The sequence below is a fragment of the Amblyraja radiata genome, chromosome 12, assembly GCF_010909765.2.
Source record: "Amblyraja radiata isolate CabotCenter1 chromosome 12, sAmbRad1.1.pri, whole genome shotgun sequence".
Taxonomy (NCBI): domain Eukaryota; kingdom Metazoa; phylum Chordata; class Chondrichthyes; order Rajiformes; family Rajidae; genus Amblyraja; species Amblyraja radiata.
Window position 1 is genome coordinate 56,117,595 of NC_045967.1, and position 22,881 is coordinate 56,140,475.

The 22,881-nt window shown below is 46.4% G+C and overlaps 1 protein-coding gene across 1 annotated transcript in view; it reads left to right on the plus strand.

Moving 5' to 3' along the window:
- The window catches only part of LOC116979239 (connector enhancer of kinase suppressor of ras 2-like), a 355,767-nt gene that overhangs the window by 325,195 nt on the left and 7,691 nt on the right, over positions 1 to 22,881 (plus strand). Inside the window, exons 19-22 of the mRNA XM_033030831.1 lie at positions 10,819 to 10,889; positions 14,248 to 14,348; positions 15,734 to 16,268; positions 21,370 to 21,569. Coding sequence (XP_032886722.1) covers positions 10,819 to 10,889; positions 14,248 to 14,348; positions 15,734 to 16,268; positions 21,370 to 21,569 — 907 coding nt within the window. The remainder of the gene's footprint in view (positions 1 to 10,818; positions 10,890 to 14,247; positions 14,349 to 15,733; positions 16,269 to 21,369; positions 21,570 to 22,881) is intronic.

Below are 22,881 nucleotides of genomic sequence, written 5' to 3' on the forward strand. Positions count from 1 at the left end.
CTTATCTCTTCCCTTTGTTCTTCTCCCGCGGTCCAGCAGTCCAACTGCAGCGTCGAGGCGAACAGGGGCTCCCGATGTTAAAGCCCCCGGCGGGCGATGGTAAGTCCCGTGGCCGTTTCAGCCGCGCGGGGCGATGTTAGGCCCCACTCCGAGTCCTATAAACCCCGCGATTCCAGCGGGGGAAGTTGCCGCTGCGGGAGCTCCGAAAAGCGGTCTCCCACCAGGGACCTGCGAGCTCCCGATGTTCCTGTCCACCGGTCCTGCGGCCGGAGCCTCCGACGCTCCGAAGTCGGGTCGCAGCGGCACACCACCACAGCTCTTCCCGTTCCGAAGTCAGCCAGTTCCGCGATGTCAGGTCCGCAGGCTCCGCGATGTCAGAGCCGTCGGGTTGGTCCCGGCCGGAGGCCGCCACCAGCTCCACGATGTTAGGCCCAACGACATCGGAGACCTGACAGGGAAAAAGTCGCGTCCCCGTACAAGGAAGAGATTAATGGTTTCCCCCACCCCCCCACATATACACAGCTAAAAAATAATAAAAACTAGAGTTAAGACATACATTTAACAAGAGACAATTTAACATACATTTAACATAACATACATTTAGCAATACATCTAGGGACAATTTACAATCATACCAAGCCAAGTAACCTACAAACCTGTATGTCTTTGGAGTGTGGGAAGAAACCAGAGGACCCAGAGAAAACCCTCGAGGGAAAAATGTCCAAACTCCATACAGACAGCACCCGCAGTCAAGATCGAGCCTGTCTCTGGTGCTGTAAGGCAGCTGTAAACTCGACTGCGAATCAGACATGGTTCGCGCAGTAGATATCATCAGGCATCAGTCAGATCCACTTTGAGGAAATGGTCGTGTTGCAATGTGCATGGTATGCATGTGAATGAGGATCCTGGAGAGAGTTGCGGAGGTGACGGCTGCAACACAGGCAGAGGCCAAGGGTGGCCGGAGATGAATGTCCAAGGAAGGTCACCGAGTAGGGTGTTGAGACGGGGTACTGGAGGGCAGTGAGGTGGGGCACCCCAAATTGTTACTGTAAGGAGACGACATTTTGAAGCTGTGTACCTAGCCAAGTGGGAGAAGCTCGAAGAGTATCAAGGCATTGCGAAAGGATTTGAAAGATATGGGGTGAGAGCAGAAAAATGAAAAAGTGAAGAAAGAACTGAGCGTAAGACTTCATGTAGAAACAAGGAACTGCAGAAATAGACTCATAGTCGCTGGAGCTGCAGATGCTATACTGGACACTACAGGAACTGCAGATGCTGGTTTACAAAAAAAAAGATTCAAAGTGCTGGAGTAACTGAGGGGGTCAGGCAGCATCTCTGGAGAGCATGAATTCTTCAGTCCGAAGAAGGGTCCTGACCTGAAATGTCACCTCTCCATGTTCTCCCGAGATGCTGCTTGACCCCCTCAGTTACTCCAGCATTTTGCGTCTTTTTTTTAGTACAAGTCCTATTTGATTAAGAGACTGCCTTAGTAAAGAATCACAATGAACAGTTGCTGAAACACATATCAGTAATGCTAATCTAGCAGCTCCTGTCTGATTGTATCTACTGCTTTATCTAAAGTTACTGGAGCACTTCAGAAATCGAAAATGATAAAGATCTTAAAACAAGTGTAGAAGGTTGTGCAAAGACAAGAGGTCGTCACGGCCCTGTCCCACTTGGTGATTTTTTAGGCAACTGCCGGCGAGTGTCATAGTCGTGGCAGGTCGCCGAAAAACTGGCGACAACCTACGTCATCCTGGCGACAACCTACGACAGCACCGACGTCAGGAGAAGTCAAGCTACGCTCATTGGCATCAAACCCACTGTCGGCGAAAAATTTTCAACATGTTGAAAATTTAGTGGCGACCGGAAAGACGCGACGACTTTTTGCGCGACTGAGGAGACGGCTCCCGGCGACCAGCGGCGAACATGTGGCGACAAACTAGTCTGTAGTTTGTTAGGGGCTTGTTAAGGGTTTGGACACGCTAGAGGCAGGAAACATGTTCTCGATGTTGGGGGAGTCCAGAACCAGGGGCCACAGTTTAAGAATAAGAAGTAAGCCATTTAGAACGGAGACGAGGAAACACTTTTTCACACAGAGAGTGGTTAGCCTGTGGAATTCTCTGGAGGCAGGTTCTCTGGATGCTTTCAAGAGAGAGCTAGATAGGGCTCTTAAAGATAGCGGAGTCAGGGGATATGGGGAGAAGGCAGGAACGGGGTACTGAATGGGGATGATCAGCCATGATCACATTAAATGGCAGTGCTGGCTCGAAGGGCCAAATGGCCTACTCCTATACCTATTGTCTATTGTCTGTAGTTGCCTAAAAAATCACCTAAGTGGGACAGGCCCATTATTCCGCTGGTGGACTGTGGGTGCATGTTTTATTAATGCATGCTGGTGCATCACACAAAGTGTCATGTAGTCTATTCTAGAATATTCTTGTATAAATAAGTTGCCAGTGCCACTGAGAGTCGGGGAGGGTGAGCAGGGCTGGAAAGGGTGGATTTAAACATGCGCTTCTATCTGTGGAGGCAATGATTAGGACAAGATATTATCTCAAGCATTTTTGGGGGTATTTTTAGAAATGTGACAAAGAGTCATTTTTGCATATTCTCTGATTGCCACTCATGTGTAGAGGCAGTATGAATCATCCGAGTCAGGTTAGAACAGAAGATGATATCAGCAGCTGGAATGTTTCCGCCAAATGTTTCTCTTCACTATTTTAAGGCAAAGATTCAACTCCTATTTAAAATGAGCTTGTAAATTTATTTACAATTGTACAAGTCTATAAAATGGCAGGCGAATAAATTGTGACATAGAGCTAATTAATATTCATACATTACCGAGGGGGGATCTTATAGAAACTTACAAAATTATTAAGGGGTTGGACAGGCTAGATGCAGGAAGATTGTTCCCGATGTTGGGGAAGTCCAGAACAAGGGGTCACAGTTTAAGGATAAGAGGGAAGTCTTTTAGGACCGAGATGAGAAAATCATTTTTTACACAGAGAGTGGTGAATCTGTGGAATTCGCTGCCACAGAAGGTAGTTGAGGCCAGATCATTGGCTATATTTAAGAGGGAGTTAGATGTGGCCCTTGTGGCTAAAGGGATCAGGGGGTATGGAGAGAAGGCAGGTACAGGATACTGAGTTGGATGATCAGCCATGATCATATTGAATGGCGGTGCAGGCTCGAAGGGCCGAATGGCCTACTCCTGCACCCATTTTCTATGTTTCTATATTTCTATGAATAAGCAGAGGCCACCCAGACTGAAGTCCCGTCACCCCTTTGCTCCACATGGAAAACAACTCCTAGCATCCATCCATCCAACTGGGACAAAGGCACACTGGATAGCCACCAAGTGGTCACAGGAGTGGAAGGCAACCTCATCTCTATTACACAGCTACATCTCTTCACCAGATAAAAGCTGTCCAGGGTCTGAGCTCCCCAGAGGAGCATGGGTGAAGCTCAACAGACTTGGTACTGGAGTTGGGCGTTTCAATGCCAGCGTGTGGAGATGGGGACTCCCTCCGCCAGAGCCTAGCCTGTGAATGTGGAGCAGAACAACAGACAGCCAACCATGTCATCTCTGGGTGCCCGCTCTACCACCCACCACATGGAGCTCAGGGCCTGACAGACATTGACGCCAACAGAGACAACAACCAGGCTGCTCAACACCCGGCTTGAGATCTAACTATTCCTTTAGTTTATTTATGTTTCATTCGCAAGAAGAAGAAGTAATTTGTAGATTAGTCCCCTTTTAGTTTGGGGTTGCCCTTCCGATAGCTAATGAAATGATTTAAATATGATCTAGTCATAGGAACAGGCCCTTTGGCCACCGTCTGCACTCATTTACAGTAACCCCCTTCATTTTCCCACATCCTTATCAACTATGTGGACTGTCACCTTGTCGTGGTGGAGAAGCTTGTGCGGTCCTGAGATCCTGAGGGAGGGATGTATGCGGCAGGGGATGGGCCGGGGTGAGGGCAGGAGAAACAGGTGCCGTAGGGGGGAAGGAGGAACAGGAAAAAAAGACAGGAAATATATTATCAAGATCTCGCCCATGTTGACAAATAACAAGCTTGTTTCTGTGAGTACATTTTACTTGGAGCAGGGCCTAGTTGAGACAACCTTTTGATGTCGGCCTGACTGCCTTTGAAGCATTCACTCGTGAGTTGGCTGATGTTCTATATCCCAATGATCACATACTCTTGCTACAAAGAAATCTAATTTGCCACTGATGCATTAGTGTTACGCCTCTCTCCATCTGAAATGCCCTTGGCCCAGACGACAGCAATTGCTTAATGGCCGCATTTATTTCCAGAGTAGTAAACAACAAATGAAATGTTGTAATATCCTCCAATTGAAAAGCAAACTGGCGAGAGATTAAAGGAAGGGGAATGCTAATGAATTCCACACTTGCAGGCAATAATGTCGGGAGCTACAGTGATGATACTCAGATCTGTTGATTACACAGGACATGTTTAAAATGGAGCCAATCATTTGTAGCATTGGCAACAAGTCCATGCAGCAATTAGAATGACTGTGGCAATCAACCTTTCCCCTGCCGAGATTTATTGCAGTCATTTTTTTCTGTTGCATATTTTATTTATTTCTCTTAAAAATTTAGTTTAGTAGCACATCGTACAGAAGCTGTGCTGTTAAATGATCAGTTCAATACATATATTTCATCACACTTGCTGATTAAATGTGTAGGATGCAACTGCAGATGCTGGTTTATACCGTAGATGGATACAAAATGCTGGAATAACTCAGTGGGTCAGGCAGCATCTGTGGAGAGCAACATTCCTGTCAGGCTGCGGCCAGCCAATGAAGCTCGACTCAATCGCACGTCAGTCTGTGTTTGGTCACTCTGCCGTGATGTTTTAGTGAGGCTAAAAGAACAAGAACCCTTTTTTGCTTGTCCACCCTCCACCACCTCCAGTTTAAAGTCCATTTGGAATATTTTTGGAGGACCAGGAAACCAAGAACCTAAATGGAACATTTGCAGATTTCCTCACTTTGTGAAAGTCACTTGTTGAAGAGTTGATTGCATGTCTGTTGTGTCCCTCTCAAAATGCTGGAAAGCAGGATATCCACATTGATGCTGGGATACATCCCGGCTTTAGGAATGATCTGCCACTATTTGTGGTGGAACCAACCTAGACCTTATCTTCTGCATTGAAACCGAGTTAATTCATAATCTAACTGTTTCAATACAGCAGATAAGGTCGAAGGTAAGGGATCCTCAAGGGAAATGTGATTACAATTTTAGTTTAGGAAGGAACTGCGGATACTGGTTTACACCAACGATAGACACAACATGCTGGAGTAACTCAGCGGGAGAGGCAGCATCTCTGGAGAGAAGGAATGGGTGATGAAATGTTTTGGGTCGAGACCCTGCATCACCCATTCCTTCTCTCCAGAGATGCTGCCTGTCCCGCTGAGTTACTCCAGCATGTTGTGTCTATCTTCGATGACAATTTTAGTTTAGTTTTAAAGATACAGGGCGGAAACAGGTACTTCAGCCCACCGAGCCCGCGCCGACCAGCGATCCCCGCACACTAACACTATCCTACACACACTAGGGTCAATTTACAATTATCCCAAACCAATTAACCTACAAACCTGTTCGAGAGGGAGACAGATCAGTGAATTGAAGATAGACCATTCTATAAGAATCGGAGTAAAATGGTTTAAATCATTTGGGAAATTAAATTAAAAACCTTTGTTCCCCTGTAGTCAGGCTTGGCCAAGATCTGCTATCTCTGAATTCTATCCACAGACATTACATCGACAAATTCTTTGCTGTCAAATGCTACCGAGAGGCATGTTTTGTTCCAATTGTAGAGGTGAATCCCATCGGGTGGATTGGTATATGTTTTTAGATTTGAATCGAATCGGCTTTCTTCCCTGTAAGAATTGGAAAAGATAATCTGGTGTCGCTGAAAATAGCTCATTTAAATGATGCGCTGAAGTCCCAGTCTCACTTTAAATCATTTCTTCTGGATTTCTATAGTTCATCTATGCGCCTAATAATGTCTTTCTTCTTCCATTATTTAGTGCTTCATTCATTTTTAATTCATGCTAAACCATAAAGCAATCAAATATGTTGTTTGTTCTAAGCTTTTGTGGTCACTTTGAAAAATGTACACATTCTCTCTACTCCTCTCCGCTCAAAACGTTTTAAGTGCTAGAGAGGAGACAAAGTGAACTGCAGGTGCTTGTTTACAAACAAGATACAAAGTGCTGGAGTAACTCAGCAGGTCAGGCAGCATCTCTGGAGAACATGGATAGGTGATGTTTCGGGTCAGGACCATTCTCCAGTAATAAATTTCGGTGGAAGTTTAAAACAGATGCTCACTTCAGTATCTTGAGCAGATAACAAAATCCGTAGAGTGTATTAAACCGGCTGCCTTTAAAGTTTTTTTAAATTATACTAGTACATTGGCATTATGTACTCATCTTCATGTTCGTCACAGACCCGAAACGTTGCCTATTTCCTTCGCTCCATAGATGCTGCTGCACCCACTGAGTTTCTCCAGCATTTTTGTCTACCTTCGGCACAGACATTGTGGGCCAAAGGGTTTATAATAGATAATAAATAATAATAAACAATAGGTGTAGGAGGAGGCCATTCGGCCCTTCGAGCCAGCGCCGAAAATTCAACGTGATAGAAACATAGAAACATAGAAATTAGGTGCAGGAGTAGGCCATTCGGCCCTTCGAGCCTGCACCGCCATTCAATATGATCATGGCTGATCATCCAACTCAGTATCCCGTACCTGCCTTCTCTCCATACCCTCTGATCCCCTTAGCCACAAGGGCCACATCTAACTCCCTCTTAAATATAGCCAATGAACTGGCCTCGACTACCCTCTGTGGCAGGGAGTTCCAGAGATTCACCACTCTCTGTGTGAAAAAAGTTCTTCTCATCTCGGTTTTAAAGGATTTCCCCCTTATCCTTAAGCTGTGACCCCTTGTCCTGGACTTCCCCAACATCGGGAGCAATCTTCCTGCATCTAGCCTGTCCAACCCCTTAAGAATTTTGTAAGTTTCTATAAGATCCCCTCTCAATCTCCTAAATTCTAGAGAGTATAAACCAAGTCTATCCAGTCTTTCTTCATAAGACAGTCCTGACATCCCAGGAATCAGTCTGGTGAACCTTCTCTGCACTCCCTCTATGGCAATAATGTCCTTCCTCAAATTTGGAGACCAAAACTGTACGCAATACTCCAAGTGTGGTCTCACCAAGACCCTGTACAACTGCAGTAGAACCTCCCTGCTCCTATACTCAAATCCTTTTGCTATGAAAGCTAACATACCATTCGCTTTCTTCACTGCCTGCTGCACCTGCATGCCCACTTTCAATGACTGGTGTACCATGACACCCAGGTCTCGCTGCATCTCCCCTTTTCCTAGTCGGCCACCATCATGGCTGATCATCCCCAATCAGTACCCCATTCCTGCCTACTCCCCATATCCCCTGACTCCACTATCTTTAAGAGCCCTATCTAGCTCTCTCTTGAAAGTATCCAGAGAGCCGGCCTCCACCGCCCTCTGAGGCAGAGAATTCCACAGACTCACAACTCTCTGTGTGAAAAAGTTGAGAAAACTTTAAAAGCACAGGAATCTCTAAAATCTAAAGCACAGGAACAAACCCTTTGACCCACCAAGCCCACGCTGACCTGCGACCTCCAGAACTATCCTACACACTGGGGACAATTTATAATTTTACTGAAGCCAATTAACCTCGAAACCTGTACGACTTTGGAGTGTGGGAGGAAACCGGAGCACCCGGAGAAAACCCACTCAGGTCACGCCCCACTGTGCTCCACTGTTCTAGGCTCTGTGTTCTATTCTTGAACACAGAAAGTAAGCACACACTTGTAACATTCAACTAAAGAATAGGCCGCGTTGCTTTGAAGGATATATTGCAGTTCCCTGTCCAACACGAGGGAATTGGTCACTCAAATATCACTGTCCCTTAATTGGTGCATATGACAATAAATTTGAACTTGAACTTGAACTTTATCTCTCAGCGATGGCACACCTACTCCTGATGTCCGTCAGTAGTGAATGATGGACCGGGAGAGACTGGTGCAGTTGGTTTCGAAGCTCTCCCAATGGGATATACAAAATCTACACTGGAATTTAGAAGGATGAGAGGGTATCTCATTGAAACATAAAAGATTGTTAAGGGCTTGGACACGCTAGAGGCAGGAAGGAAACATGTTCCCGATGTTGGGGGAATCCAGACCAGGGACCACAGTTTAAGAATAAGGAGTAAGCCATTTAGAACGGAGACGAGGAAACACTTTTTCTCACAGAGAGTGGTGAGTCTGTGGAATTCTCAGCCTCAGAAGGCGGTGGAGGCCGGTTCTCTGGATGCTTTCAAGAGAGAGCTAGATAGGGGTCTCAAAAATAGCAGAGTCAGGGGATATGGGGAGAAGGCAGGAACGGGGACTGATTGGGGATGATCAGCCATGATCACATTGAATGGCGGTGCTGGCTCGAAGGGCCAAATGGCCTACTCCTGCACCTATTGTCTATTGTCTATTGTCTACACAGAATGTGAGGTTCTGCCATCTCAGTTACACCCACACATAATTCTCCCTTGATGGTGAGAAACTCTAAATACCCACCCGTGAATTAAGGTTTGATCTTCTCAATTTTTGTGACGCACGAGGAATTTTAATTTGAGCAACATGTGCCAGACATGTCTCTACACTCTATAAATGCTGGGAAGCATCGCTACAAGTACGGACACTCTCCTGTGGATCCTATGGACATCCTCCCTGGGAATGTTTTCAACTCCTGATGAATCCCAAAGGAGTCCCTTCAAGTTGGCCCGCGCTAAAGAACTCACTACAAGATTCATGCACTTTAGGCTTTCGCTAAAAATATCCTCACGCTCCAGGGATATCGTTGAGTACTAACGTGCTCCAGGGACTTTGCACAAGAAGTTATAATGATACCATCCAGACACCAGATACCTCATGATTCTCTTGGGACAGGGAATCAAAGATCCCCTCAGGTACACGGCCCAGAATGTGTCATGGTGATGGGAGCTTCTGTCTCTGCCACCTTATCAGCTCAGTGCTGTATTCCAAACTCACATTACCCACTGGGTGAACACATTCCCTTTCATCCTCCTTCTCATTCTTCCAATTGTTGAGCCAATCACTCGGAGATATGTCTCCTGCTGATTCACTCCATCCATTCCCCGCGACAAAGTCTCCTCTCAGTCTCCCTTGTTGCAAGTTTATCCAGTTGCATCTCACCCATTTGCACACATCCACCACATCCACACATGTACACACATTCTACACCATCACACACATGTACACACATTCTACACCATCACACACATGTACACACATTCTACACCAACACACACATGTACACACATTCTACACCAACACACATTCTACACCGACACACACATGTACACACATTCTACACCAACACACACATGTACACACATTCTACACCGACACACACATGTACACACATTCTACACCATCACACACATGTACACACATTCTACACCATCACACACATTCTACACCAACACACACATGTACACACATTCTACACCAACACACACATGTACACACATTCTACACCGACACACATGTACACACATTCTACACCGACACACACATGTACACACATTCTACACCAACACACACTTACACACATCCACCCTCTCCGCACACTTACACGCAACTCCACCGCCGTGCCATGATGCCAATTCAATAAATTAATAACCGTAATACTCATGCAAAAAAAACAAAGTCTTTGGTGCAACTACAAATATCCCATGTGTCTTGGCTGTATTTTCAAGTGGATTGTTGATGGGATGTTGACACGACAGGCAATGCTCCACTTACTGTCTATCCGTGATTCCCTCTGAACCAAGAGGCAGTTAATGAGTCAACCATGTTGGCCGAGAGTCACTGTGAGATGGGCCAGAGGAGGGCCGTTCAGCACCGTGAAGGATGTTTGTGAACCGGATGCGTTTTGTTTTATGACATTGTGTAATTTGGTAACTGCCATCAATCAGGCAGACTTTTTTTTAAAGATTAATTTAATTACTGGAAATTAAATCTGCCTAGATGGGGTTGAAAAGTTCCGAACCCCGGAGTGAGGGGTGTAATTTAATCATGTCCAGTTAATCCTCGGTCTTTGATGACTGACGGACTGACTTGGACATGTGCATGGATAGGAAAGGTTTAAAGGGATATGGACCAAATGTGGGCAAATGTGACTAACTTAGATGGAACACCGTGGCTGGCATGGGTGAGTTGGGCAGAAGGGACTGTTTCTGTGTTGTAATGACTCTATGGCTGTTGGACATGCAGTAAAACGTACCTACACTTCTCACTGTCTCAGCAAGACCAGCAGCATAATCAAGGACCAGTCTCACCCCGGCCACTCCCTCTTCTCCCCTCTCCCATCAGGCAAGAAGTACAGAAGTGTGAAAACACCTCCAGATTCAGGGACAGTTTCTTCCCAGCTGTCATCAGGCAACTGAACCGTCCCATCACCAACTAGAGAGTGGTTCTGACCTCCCATCTGCCTCATTGTTGACCCTCGGACTATCTTTAATCGGACTTTACTGGACTTTATCTTACACTAAACGTTATTCCCTTTATTCTGTAACTGTGCACTGTGGACAGCTCGGTTGTAATCATGCATAGTCTTTCCACTGACTGGATAGCACACAACAAAAAGCTTTTCACTGTACCTCGTGACATGTGACAATAAATGACACTACACCCACTCAACCACCTCTCTCCCTCTATGCTGTAGGTGGATGAATCGGCTGGGCCTGGCTGCTATTGGCTACGCTCCCGATGATAAGGTGACCAGACCCGACGAAGGTGAGCTGAAGCTTTTAAAACCATTTTTTAAATCTCCTGCTCAACGAGGATGCTTTCTATTAGGAGCTGGGAGAGGGAGGAACTCCTACTAATACTTCCTTTAGAACTGGTCGCTCTCGATCAACAAGATGGGTCCAATGTTGGCTCGGAACCAGAACAGACGCAGTCAGGAGCACACACAGGAATGTCCATCGATGCCCTACTGGGAGGGTATGACACAGATGCATTAGACACGTTAGACACATACAGGAACATGGAACCAAATACAAAAAACTCAGCGGGTCAGGCAACATCTCTGGAGGTGACGTTTTGGGTCAGGACTCTTGTTCAGACCCATCTCCGTCTCCGGAGATAAACACACATATATCAGTGGATATCCTTGATGTTTTCTTATCCTTGGCATAGATAGGGTGGACAAACAGAACCTTTTTTCCCCAGGGTGGAAATACCAAAGACTGGAGGGCTTAACTTTCAGATGAAAAGAGAAAAGTTTAAAAGAGATGTGCAGGAGCAAGTTGTTTTGTACACAGGGGGTGGTGAGTGCACAGGGGTACACAGGGGTACACAGGGGGTGGTGAGTGCCTGGAACACACTGCCAGTGGTGCTGGTGGAGGCAGATAGGATCATGGTGTTTGAGAGGCTTTAAGATGTGACGGAAATGGAGGGATATGGATCGCGTGCAGGCAGATAAGATTTGATCAGCTCAACATCATGTCCCACACAGACATTGTGGGCCAAAGGGCCTTTTCAATTGCTGTACTGTCCCATGTTTGATATTCTTATTATTGCTTTGGGAGAAACTATGTTCTTGCGCTTATGTTTGTTTGACCATTACTAATCAGATAAAGAGGTTCAGAAGTCTTTAACTGTTGTTTTATATTATCAGACAAAAATAGTCTAGTGAGAAGTTTACAATTTTAAACGGGATTAATCAGTTGAAACATTTAGCCAGCACCAACCCACATTATTCAAGTTTCTATTGAGGGTTTCACAAGAGGTTAACATTGAGGGGGCAGGAGAGTGTTGCCTTATCCCTGTGAGAAGATCACTTGGTATTTATACTTGGCCTTGTGGTTTGGATCGTGTTCACCACCCACTCCCACCCTCAACCTCCCAACACAGAGTGGGAAAGACGAGATGTGTAGGAAGGAACTGCAGATGCTGGTTTAAACCGAAGATAGACACAAAAAGCTGGAGTAACTCAGCGGGACAGGCAGCATCTCAGGGCATGTGGGTGGTCATAGCCTTGCAGTCAATTCATGGTCCATGAATGAGTAGCCCATCATCAGTTGGTCGAATCGGGGGGTTGAATGCAATATCAGAGCGTAAAGTACAGATGTTTCCACTAGTGGGATAGTCCTGGACCAGAGGACACAGCCTCAGAATAAAAGGACGTACCTTTAGAATGCAGATGAGGAGGGGGTTTTCTACCAGAGGGTGGTGAATCTGTGGCATTCTGCTACAGACAGCTGTGAAATGAATAAAATGAAATAAAATAAAATGAATGTTATTTATTGATGTGTGTATATATTTATATAATGGTATATGGACACACTGATCTGTTCTGTATTCGTGCCTACTATATTCTGTTGTGCTGAAGCAAAGCAAGAATTTCATTGTCCTATCTGGGACACCTGACAATAAACTCTCTTGAATCTTGAATCTGTGGAGGCCAAGTCATTGGGTATTGTTAAAGTGGAGATTGATAGGCTTTTGATTGGTGAAGGCATTAAAAGTTTAGGGGAGAAGGCGGGAGAATGGGGTTGAGAGGGGAAAATGGATCAGCCATGATTGAATGGCAGAGTTGACTTGATGAGCCGAATGGATTAATTCTACTCCTATTTTTTATGATAAGATGTTGAATAGTTCATTACGGCAATCACTGAGGAAACAATAACACAGAAAATGTTAACAGTTCATCTTTAGTTTTCTTTGCAAACCTTTTCTTTAATTTAAAACCAGCACATCGGACATGGGTTAATATGAGTTCTGGACCAGAAGCAAAGCTTGCCTTAACGCATGAAGAGTTATTTAACTCACTCCAGCACAAAGCAGGCAGCCACAACACCACGAGCAACATGTCTAGAGGAGATTACTTGGCTGAATGTAAAGGTCAACTGAACTTAGTTATGACTGTGTGGGCAGAACACTCGCTCACCATTTCATTGTTAGTCATTTCCTAGGGCTGGCTGTTGCTCCCCAAGCTACGGGGAGCTTGGGGAGCACCAAGAATCACCAAGAATCATTCTATCATTCTCGGGAAATGGAATTTGCTGGCAGATTCAACATTTATTGTCCATCCCTAATGGGGCTGTCCCACTTACGCAACCTTTTCGGCGACTGCCAGCACCCGTCATAGGTCGTTACAGGTCGCCGAAAATGTTCAACATGTTGAAAATCCAGCGGCTACCAGAACAAGGTACGACTCTTTGGGCGACTACTCACCACCATACAGGCTTCACCCCGCGACATGTCGCCTGTACGGTCGTGAGTCGTCTCCTAGTCACCCAAAGAGTCGTAGCGTCTTTCTGGTCGCCGCTGGACTTTCAACATGTTGAACATTTTTGGCGACCTATGACGGTTGCCGGCAGTCGCCGAAAAAGTTGTGTAAGTGGGACAGGCCCATAATGATCCCAGACTGAGTCTCTCGCACATTGTCAGGCCAGCTCTTTCAAATCTCCATAAGGCCATAGGATGTAATGATTTGATTGTACCTGCCCCAACTAACTCTTCTGGCAGCTCATCCCATAGTGATGGAGTCTAACCGTACGGAAAAACTAGTCCATGTCAACAAACATTCCCCATCTACGCTAGTCCCATTTGCCCATGTCTGGCCCATATCCTGCCAAACCTTTTATATGTATGTACCTGCCCAAGTGTCTTTCAAATGTTGCTATACCCACCCCCCTTTGTGTGAAGAGTTGCCCGTCAGATTCCTGTTAATTTTCCCCCTCTCACCTTAAAGGTATGCCTTCTAGTCCATGATTCTCCAACCCCAAGGAAGACTGTGTGTATTCACCGTATCTGTACACCTCGCCATCTTATACATCTCTACATAATCACGTTCCAAGCAATCAAATCCTAGCCTGCCCGGCCTCTTCCTATCTGATGATGCAAGGAACTGCAGGTGCTGGTTTACGCAAAAGGAGACAAAGCGCTGGAGCAACTCAGCGTTGTCAGGCAGCATCTCTGGAGACCATGGATAGCTGACGGATCGGGACTGAAGAAGGGTCCCAACCCAAAACGTCACCCACCCATGTTCTCCAGAGATGTTGCCTGAGCCACTGAGTTACTCCAGCACTTTGTGTCCCCTCCATATTTGTATTTGTAAAAGTGTGGCGTTTTTATTCCACTTTAGACTACTGGAGTGAGAGTGACCAAGAGGACGTGAATGACTCCTTGACGGTGAAGGCAGAAGGCCCATCAGCCGTGTGTGACACGTACCCCCGAACCCCATCAGTAAGTCTCAGACTGCAGTGCCCTTCATTAATAGCAGCAATAGTCTCGTACAGTCACATAGTGTTCAGCCACTCAGCACGGGAATGGCCACATGGATTAGTCTTGGACTCGGGGTTTGACTGCCCTGTTTTCTGGCAGATGGGAGTGTCAGGCAAAGGTTTGCATACGTTGAAAGCAGAGCGATCACCTTTCATTAATAGGTGGTCAATAATGCTGGAGTAACTCAGCGGGACCCGAAACGTCGCCTCCATAGATGCTGCCTCACCCGCTGAGTTTTTCCAGCATTTTTGTCTACCTTCGATTTTTCCAGCATCTGCAGTTCCTTCTTCAACCATTCATTAATATGTGTGGACAACTGCAAATGAAGGAGCAGGGGGGGCATGCTCTCAAGGGCAGAGACGTGGATCGGGATGGACGTAGAGTTAATATTTGGATTTGGATGGAAACAGGCCCTTCAGCCCACCAAGTCCACGCTGATCATTGATCACCCAGTTCACACTAGTTCTGCGTTATCCCACTTTCTCATCCACTCCCTGCACATTAGGGACACTTTACAGAGGGGCCGATTAACCTACAAACCCGCACGTCTTTGGGATGTGGGAGGAAGCCGGAGTACCCGGAGGAAACCCATGTGGTCACAGGGAGAACGTGCAAACTCCACCCAGACCTCACCCGGGTCCCTGGCACTATGCGGCAGCGGCTCTACCAGTTGCGCCACTGTGCCAGCCTTCTCTAGATATGGGCCAAACGCGGACAGGTGGGACTGGTGTAGATGGGGAATCTTGGCTGGCGTGGGCAAGTTGGGCCAAAGGGCTTCTTTCCCTGCTGTGTGACCCCGATGACCATGACTCTACATCGGTGAGACCAAGCCTAGGCTTGGCGATCGCTTCGCCCAACACCTCCGCTCAGCTCGCATTAACCAGCCCGATCTCCCGGTGGCTCAGCACTTCAACTCCCCCTCCCATTCCGAATCCAACCTTTCTGTCCTGGGCCTCCTCCATGGCCAGAGTGAGTCCCACCGCAAATTGGAGGAGCAGCACCTCATATTTCACTTGGGTAGCTCTCACCCCAGCGGTATGAACATTGACTTCTCCAATTTCAGGTAGTCCTTGCTTTCTCCCTCCTTCCCCTCCCCTTCCCAGCTCTCCCACAGCCCACTGTCTCCGCATCTTCCTTTCTTCTTCCCGCCCCCCCCACCCCCACATCAGTCTGAAGAAGGGTCCCGACCCGAAATGTCACCTATTCCTTCGCTCCATAGATGCTGCCTCACCCGCTGAGTTTCTCCAGCATTTTTGTCTACCTAGGACTCTACGAAATGGAGGTGAGATAAGGATTATTGTCATTGTTATGTTTGGCGGTAACCGCTTCTGCCTACTTCCCTACAGGTGAATTCTTCCAGTCCCTTTCCTGAGCCGAAGCACGGGCGCCACTTCTCGAGCGAGTCCACGTACTCGCACTCGTCCGCGGAGGACTCGCGGCACGAGGCGTCAGGGAGCACGCACTCGTCCGGCTGCCGGTCCTCGTACAGGGAGCGCCGATCGTGGCAGGACCTGATCGAGACGCCGCTCACCAGCTCGGGCCTACACTTCCTGCAGACCGTCCCGCTGGAGATGGAGTACGTCCCGGGCCGCACGGGGCCCATGTCGCCCGAGAGGAGGCGGCAGGCCACCCTGCCCGTCCAGAGGCACCACCACCACGACCGCGACGGGCCCTTCCCCCTGGTGGAGTGCGAGCGGGGGCACAACACACACGCTAGAGTCTGCAAGCAGCGCAGCCAAAGTCTACCGAGGAACCGCGAGGCCAGGATCAAAGCGCATGTGCTGCCTCCCGGGTTAGCCGAGGAGAGGTCGGAGGATGACGAGATTCAGGGCATCAAGCAAAATGGCGGCGGCGGCAGCAGCAGCAGCAGCAGCAGGCAAGGTCAGTGCTGGCTACATCCCTCTGTGTGTTTACACCGCCCTCAGTGAGTGATTGGGCAGCACTCAGTGTGACTGCCGGTCCACTTCATTTGTCCTCTCGCATTTCACATTCTCTGTAAATCACAAAAGGCTTCATAGCCAACAACATTGGTTTTGTACCAAACAGCAAGCGGCTGGGAGAACTGACCTGGAGGCAGACGGGGTGGGCAAACTTTGAGAGCTGAGAATGAGCAGGGAGCTGAGGGCAAGTAAGAATTTCATTGTTCTGGTTCAGGACATCTGGCAATAAAACACTCTTGACTACTGAGTGCCATAGGTTCATAAGCTACAGCTGCAGAATTAGGCCATTCGGCCCATCGTCTACTCCACCATCCAATCATGGATGATCTATCTTTCCCTCTCAACCCCATTCTCCTGTCTTCTCCCCATAACCCCTGACACCTGTACTAATCACAAATCTGTCAATCTGGGCCTGGTAAAATATTCATTGGCATCTGTCAGGCAATGTAGAGGAGGCCACATGGAGAGGACCAAATGCAACAGACAAGGTTGGAGGAGGAGCATCTCTGTCATAGAAACATAGAAAATAGGTGCAGGAGGAGGCCTTTCGGCCCTTCATTGCCATCACCCGCCATTCATTGTGACGGGCGTACCAGGATGGGCTGTTTGGGTCAGCCACATTGGGAATATTGCCTGTAGTTCTGGTCGCCCCATTACAGGGAAGATTTGGAGGCTTCAGAAATGGTGTAGAGGAGGGTTTCCAGAATACTGCATGGATTAAAGTTCAAAGTAACATTAGCATGGTTCAAAATAACATTAGCAAATTTGCAGATGACACAAAGCAGTGTGAACTGTGAGGAAGATGCTATGAGAATGCAGGGTGACTTGGACAGGTAGGGGGAGTCCACAACCAGGGGCCACAGTTTAAGAATAAGGAGTAAGCCATTTAGAACGGAGACGAGGAAACACTTTTTCTCACAGAGAGGGGTGAGTCTGTGGAATTCTCTGCCTCAGAGGGCGGTGGAGGCGGGTTCTCTGGATGCTTTCAAGGGAGAGCTAGATTGGGCTCTTAAAAATAGCGGAGTCAGGGGATATGGGGAGAAGGCAGGAACGGGGTACAGATTGGGGATGATCAGCCATGATCACATTAAATGGCGGTGCTGGCTCGAAGGGCCAAATGGCCTACTCCTGCACCTGTTGTCTATTGTCTATTGTCTATTAGAGGGCATTGGCAACAGGACAGACTTGGATTGTTTCTTCTGGAACACAGGAGGTTGATGGGAGACCGGATAGAAGTATATAAAGTTATGAGAAGCATAGATAGAGTGGACATCCGACCTGGATGTCATGTCACTTTAAGGGATCAATGTACCGGTATTCCTTGATCCCTCTCCTCTGCAACACCCCCCTACCATTTAGTTGAGTTTAGTTAATTGTCACGTGATACAGTGGTGCAGTGTAAAGCTTTTGTTGTGTGCTAACTAAACAATGGAAGGACGATACATGTTTACAATCGAGCCATCCACAGATATATGATAAGGGAATAACATGAATAATGTCTAGTGCAAGGTAAAGCCAGTAAAGACACTGCGAATGTCCTGCCAACATCTACACTCAGTAAGAGTCGAAAGGAACAGCAGATGCTGGTTTAAACTGAAGATAGACACAAAGAGCTGGAATAATTCAGCAGCATCTCCGGAGAGAAGGAATGGGTGACGTTTCAGGTCGAAACCCTTCTTAAGACTAAAGTCGAAAGTGTGAAGAAGGGTCTCGACCTAAATCATCACCCATACCTTCTCTCCAGAGATGCTGCCCGTCCCGTTGAGTTACTCCAGCATTTTGTGTCTATCTTCGGTTTAAACCAGCATCTGCAGTTCCTTCCTACACATTGTTAGCTGTGAGCTAGGTGAAAATGAGTTACAGACAATGAGACTCAACAAGACGACTTTGAAGCTGGTACGACCTGGGTGGGGGAGGGATGGAGAGAGAGGGGATGCAAGGGTTACTTGATGTTAGAGAAATCAATATTCATACCGCTGGGTTGCAAGCTGCCCAAGCGTACTCAGTGCCCTGACTGGTGAACGCCAACGTACCAAAGCCTCTCGACCACTGGTGTTGAACTTTACCACTGCCTGGTGTTAGATCCATTACATCACGTATGTGTGAGAGAGAGAGAACTTGACTGAATGACCCTGGAGCAGTAATTCCATACCAACAAATATCGCCAGATTACCGTTTAAAGAAAAAGAAACAGTGCATGCAAATGATGTTGCAGTTTAATGAATCAGCCACTGGAGGAGTGAGTGTTGCCTCTCTTACTTTAAAAATCCCCTGTTCCCTGTTTCAGGCCGATCTCCAAGGCCACAGTCACATGACATAAATAATGTAATCCCCGCGAGATTACATTGCTTATGTCTGAAAACAGTGGAAACAGCTCAAGAGTGGAGAATTTGTAAGGTAAGAGGAGGCAGAGACCAAGTTGGTGATTTTTAAAATATGTTTGTTTGGTGTTCCTCGTTTGTTTTTATTGTAATCATAAAATATATAGCTTTAGACACCCTGTCGGTTCTTTTCACTTGTTACATAAATTTACGCTGCACACTTCTATAATCATCTCATCCCGAGAGGAGTAGAGAGGGTAGACAGCCTGAACCTTTCTCCCAGGATGGAACAAAAATCAAATACTAGAGGGCATAGCTTTAAGGTGAGAGGGGCAAAGGGGAATCGAGAACCAGAGGACGCAGGCTTAAGGTGAGGAGGGGCAGATTTAATCCGAAACTTTGGGGTAACTTTTTCACACAAAGGGTGGTGGGCGTATGGAACGAGCTACCGGAGGCAGCAGTTGAGGCAGCGACTATCGCTACTTTTAAGAAACGTTTAGACAGGTACATGGATAGAACAGGTTTAGAGATATGGGGCCAAACACGGGCAGGTGGGACCAGTATAGATGGGATATGTTGGCCGTTGTGGGCAGGTTGGGCCGAAGGGCCTGTTCCTTCATAGAAAACTCTACGACTCTATGAGATGTGTGGCGCATGTTTTTCATGCAGATGGTGGTGGGTGCCTGGAGCGTGCTGCCGGGGATGGTGGTGGAAACAGATACGATATTGGCATTTAAGAGGCTTTTGGGTAGGCACATGGATATACATAGATGCATAGATACATAGAAAATAGGTGCAGGAGTAGGCCATTCGGCCCTTCAAGCCTGCACCGCCATTCAATATGATCATGGCTGATCATCCAACTCAGTATCCCGTACCTGCCTTCTCTCCATACCCCCTGATCCCTTTAGCCACAAGGGCCACATCTAACTCCCTCTTAAATATAGCCAATGAACTGGCCTCAACTACCCTTTGTGGCAGAGAGTTCCAGAGATTCACCACTCTCTGTGTGAAAAATGTTTTTCTCATCTCAGTCTTAAAGGATTTCCCCCTTATCCTTAAGCTGTGACCCCTAGATCTTGTTTAATACAGGGAATTGATGGATATGGCAGACAAGAGTTAATCTTGGCTTCATGTTCGGCACGGACATTGTGGGCCGAAGGGCCTGTTCTTTTACAGTACGGTTGTAAGTGCTAAGTTCTATCTCCAATTAAGTTGCAAAGATATCTTGTATGATCTGTAAATAGAAACACTTACAATTCCTTGAATAGCTTTAATCAGAGATCCAGCCAGGATATCCTGCATATCATGGGAGGGCTAGGGTGAATATACAAACTTTTTTTACCCATTGGGGGAATCAAGAACTAGTGGAAATAGGTTTAAATTGAGAGAGGAAAGATTTAATAGGAACCTGAGGGGCAACTTTTCACACAGAGGGTGGTGGAACGAGCTGCCCTTGAGGAGGTAATTGAGGCAGGTATTTTAACATTTAAAAGACATTTGGACGGGTACATGGATAGGAAAGGTTTAGAGGGATGTGGGCCAAACGTAGGCAGGTGGGATTAACATTGATAAAGCATCTTGGATGGTATGGGCAAGTTGAGCTGAAGGACCTGTTTCTGTGCTGTATGACTATGACTCTGTCCAACAATAATATTTATACACATAAAAATCATTCTCATTTGTATTTGTGACTGTGCAAACTGTGGGAGGAATGACATGTTAAAATGTATCCGTTAACTTTGAGACTGATGAATCCATGGGTGTTACAATAATTACAACCATGATGACGTGTGTTGGCCACTCGATGGCTTCCCATGCTGTCAGTCTCTGAACTCATTAATATTTATTTTAAGAAAGTAATTCCACGCAAAACATCTCAGTCAGTGCACAGGGCCTGGCTGTCTAAAGAGTGTGTATTCTGTTTTAATGGATGTTTTTCACTATGTCTCTCTGCAAACAGAACTCTGTTGACAAATGTAAATTTCGATGGTTTTTGTAACTTTAGTTCCAATATTGAGATTAGTCCCCCAGATCTTGTTTAATCAAAGCAGGTTAGAAACACGTTTTTAAATGTTTCATATTATTATACTATTAAGATATACATTTGTATTTCAGTTTTACAGAGCTTAATTCTGTTATAAATCCATGAATAATGAATCATGTTTTTATATGAACTGCTCTTCAAGTGATGGCTTCCACGTTTTGGATTATACCATGAATTAGTTTAGTTTAGAGATGCAGCATGTAGAAATGAGCCCTTCGCCCCACAAAGTCCACGTCCGCCATCACTCACCCGTTTACACTAGTTCTATGTTATCCTGCTTTCTCATCCTCTCCCTAAACACCAGGGGAAATTTACAGAGGGCCATTTAACCTACAAACCAGGAATTCTCTGCCACAGGAGGCAGTGGAGGCAGTGGAGGCCAATTCACTGGATGTTTTCAAGAGAGCTCTTAGGGCTAACAGAATATATGGGGAGAAATCAGGAATGGGGTACTGATTGTGGATGATCAGCCATGATCATATTGAATGGCGGTGCTGGCTCAATGGGCCGGATGGCCTACTCCTGCACCTATTTTCTATGTTTCTCCAGCGATGCTGCCTGACCGGCTGAGTTACTCCAGCACTTTGTGTCTTATTTCAGGCTGTGTGTTGGTTTGTAATTGACTTAGTTGGTGTGCACCCTAAGATTCCAACAGCGCCGTTCTTTCTCTGCAGAAAGTGCAACAGAGACAAGAAGATCTACAGACGGTTTGCAGGAGCTGTACAGATCCTTGGAGCAGGCGAGTCTTTCAGCAATCGGAGAGCAACGCCCTTCGACCAAACAAGAGTTCCGAAGGTCATTTATAAAAAGATGCAATGATCCAGTTGTCAATGAAAAATTACACCACATTCGGGCATTGAAGAGTACAATAAAGGTGAGAAGCATGTGCCTTGCTCGCTCCGAGTTACAAAGCCCTGGCTAATCTGATGCCCACGATTTGAGTACATTTTTGAATCACTCTGCAATTCAAATGTGATCACATTTTTTCTCGTTGGGGAATATCTAGAAAATAAATTGATTCTCAGCATGACAGTATAAGTCAAGATACAAAGGGTTAAATTAGGAAGTAATGAGCAGAGGTTGCATTAAGTGTGGATTTGAAGCGGTTAATATTAAGATTCTCTCTTTAGACTTTCGAGATAAAGAGTGAAAACAGGCCCTTCAATCCACACCAACCAGCGATCACCCCGTACACTAGCACCATCTTACACACTAGGGACAATTTACAATTTTACCGAAGCTAATTTACCTACAATAGACAATAGACAATAGGTGCAGGAGAAGGCAGGAACGGGGTACTGATTGTGGATGATCAGCCATGATCACATTGATTGGCGGTGCTGGCTCGAAGGGCCGAATGGCCCTTCGAGCCAGCACCGCCATTCAATGTGATCATGACTGATCATCCACAATCAGTATCCCGTTCCTGCCCTCTCCCCATATCCCCTCACTCCGCTATTTTTAAGAGCCCTATCTAGCTCTCTCTTGAAAGCATCCAGAGAACCTGCCTCCATCGCCCTCTGAGGCAGAGAATTCCACAGACTCACCACTCACTGTGAGAAAAAGTGTTTCATCATCTCCGTTCTAAATGACTTACTCCTTATTCTTAAACTGTGGTCCCTGGTTCTGGACTCCCCCAACATCAGGAACATCTAGTGTGTCCAAGCCCTTAACAATCTTATACAAACCTGGATGTCTTTGGCGTGTGGGAGGAAACGGGAGTACCTGGAGAAAACCCACGCAGTCATGGGGAGAAGGTGCAAACTCCGTACAGACAGAGCGCGTAGTCAGGATCGAGCCCGGATCTCTGGCGCTGTGAGGCAGCAACTCTACCGCTGTGCCGCCCGCTTTCATGGGGGAATCAAAATTAAGAGGACATGTTAACAATATTAGAACTGTATCATTAAGGAAGGGAATCGAGAAACATTATTTTTACACCCTCTCCCATGTGAATCTAGAGCCCTATTCCCCACCACCAGAAGGAATTAGATACTGGAACACAATTAGAATATTCAAAGTGAGGATATGTAAATAAGATGCAGATTAGGCATGAACATGAGCAACATAAACCCAAATTATTGGTGCAATAATTGTACTTTATTGTTAATAATGTGGTTAAATAAGGTGGTTAAAACTGCTCAATAGAAAGAGGACCTTCATTTGATTGTGTGTAAAATTATTTAATC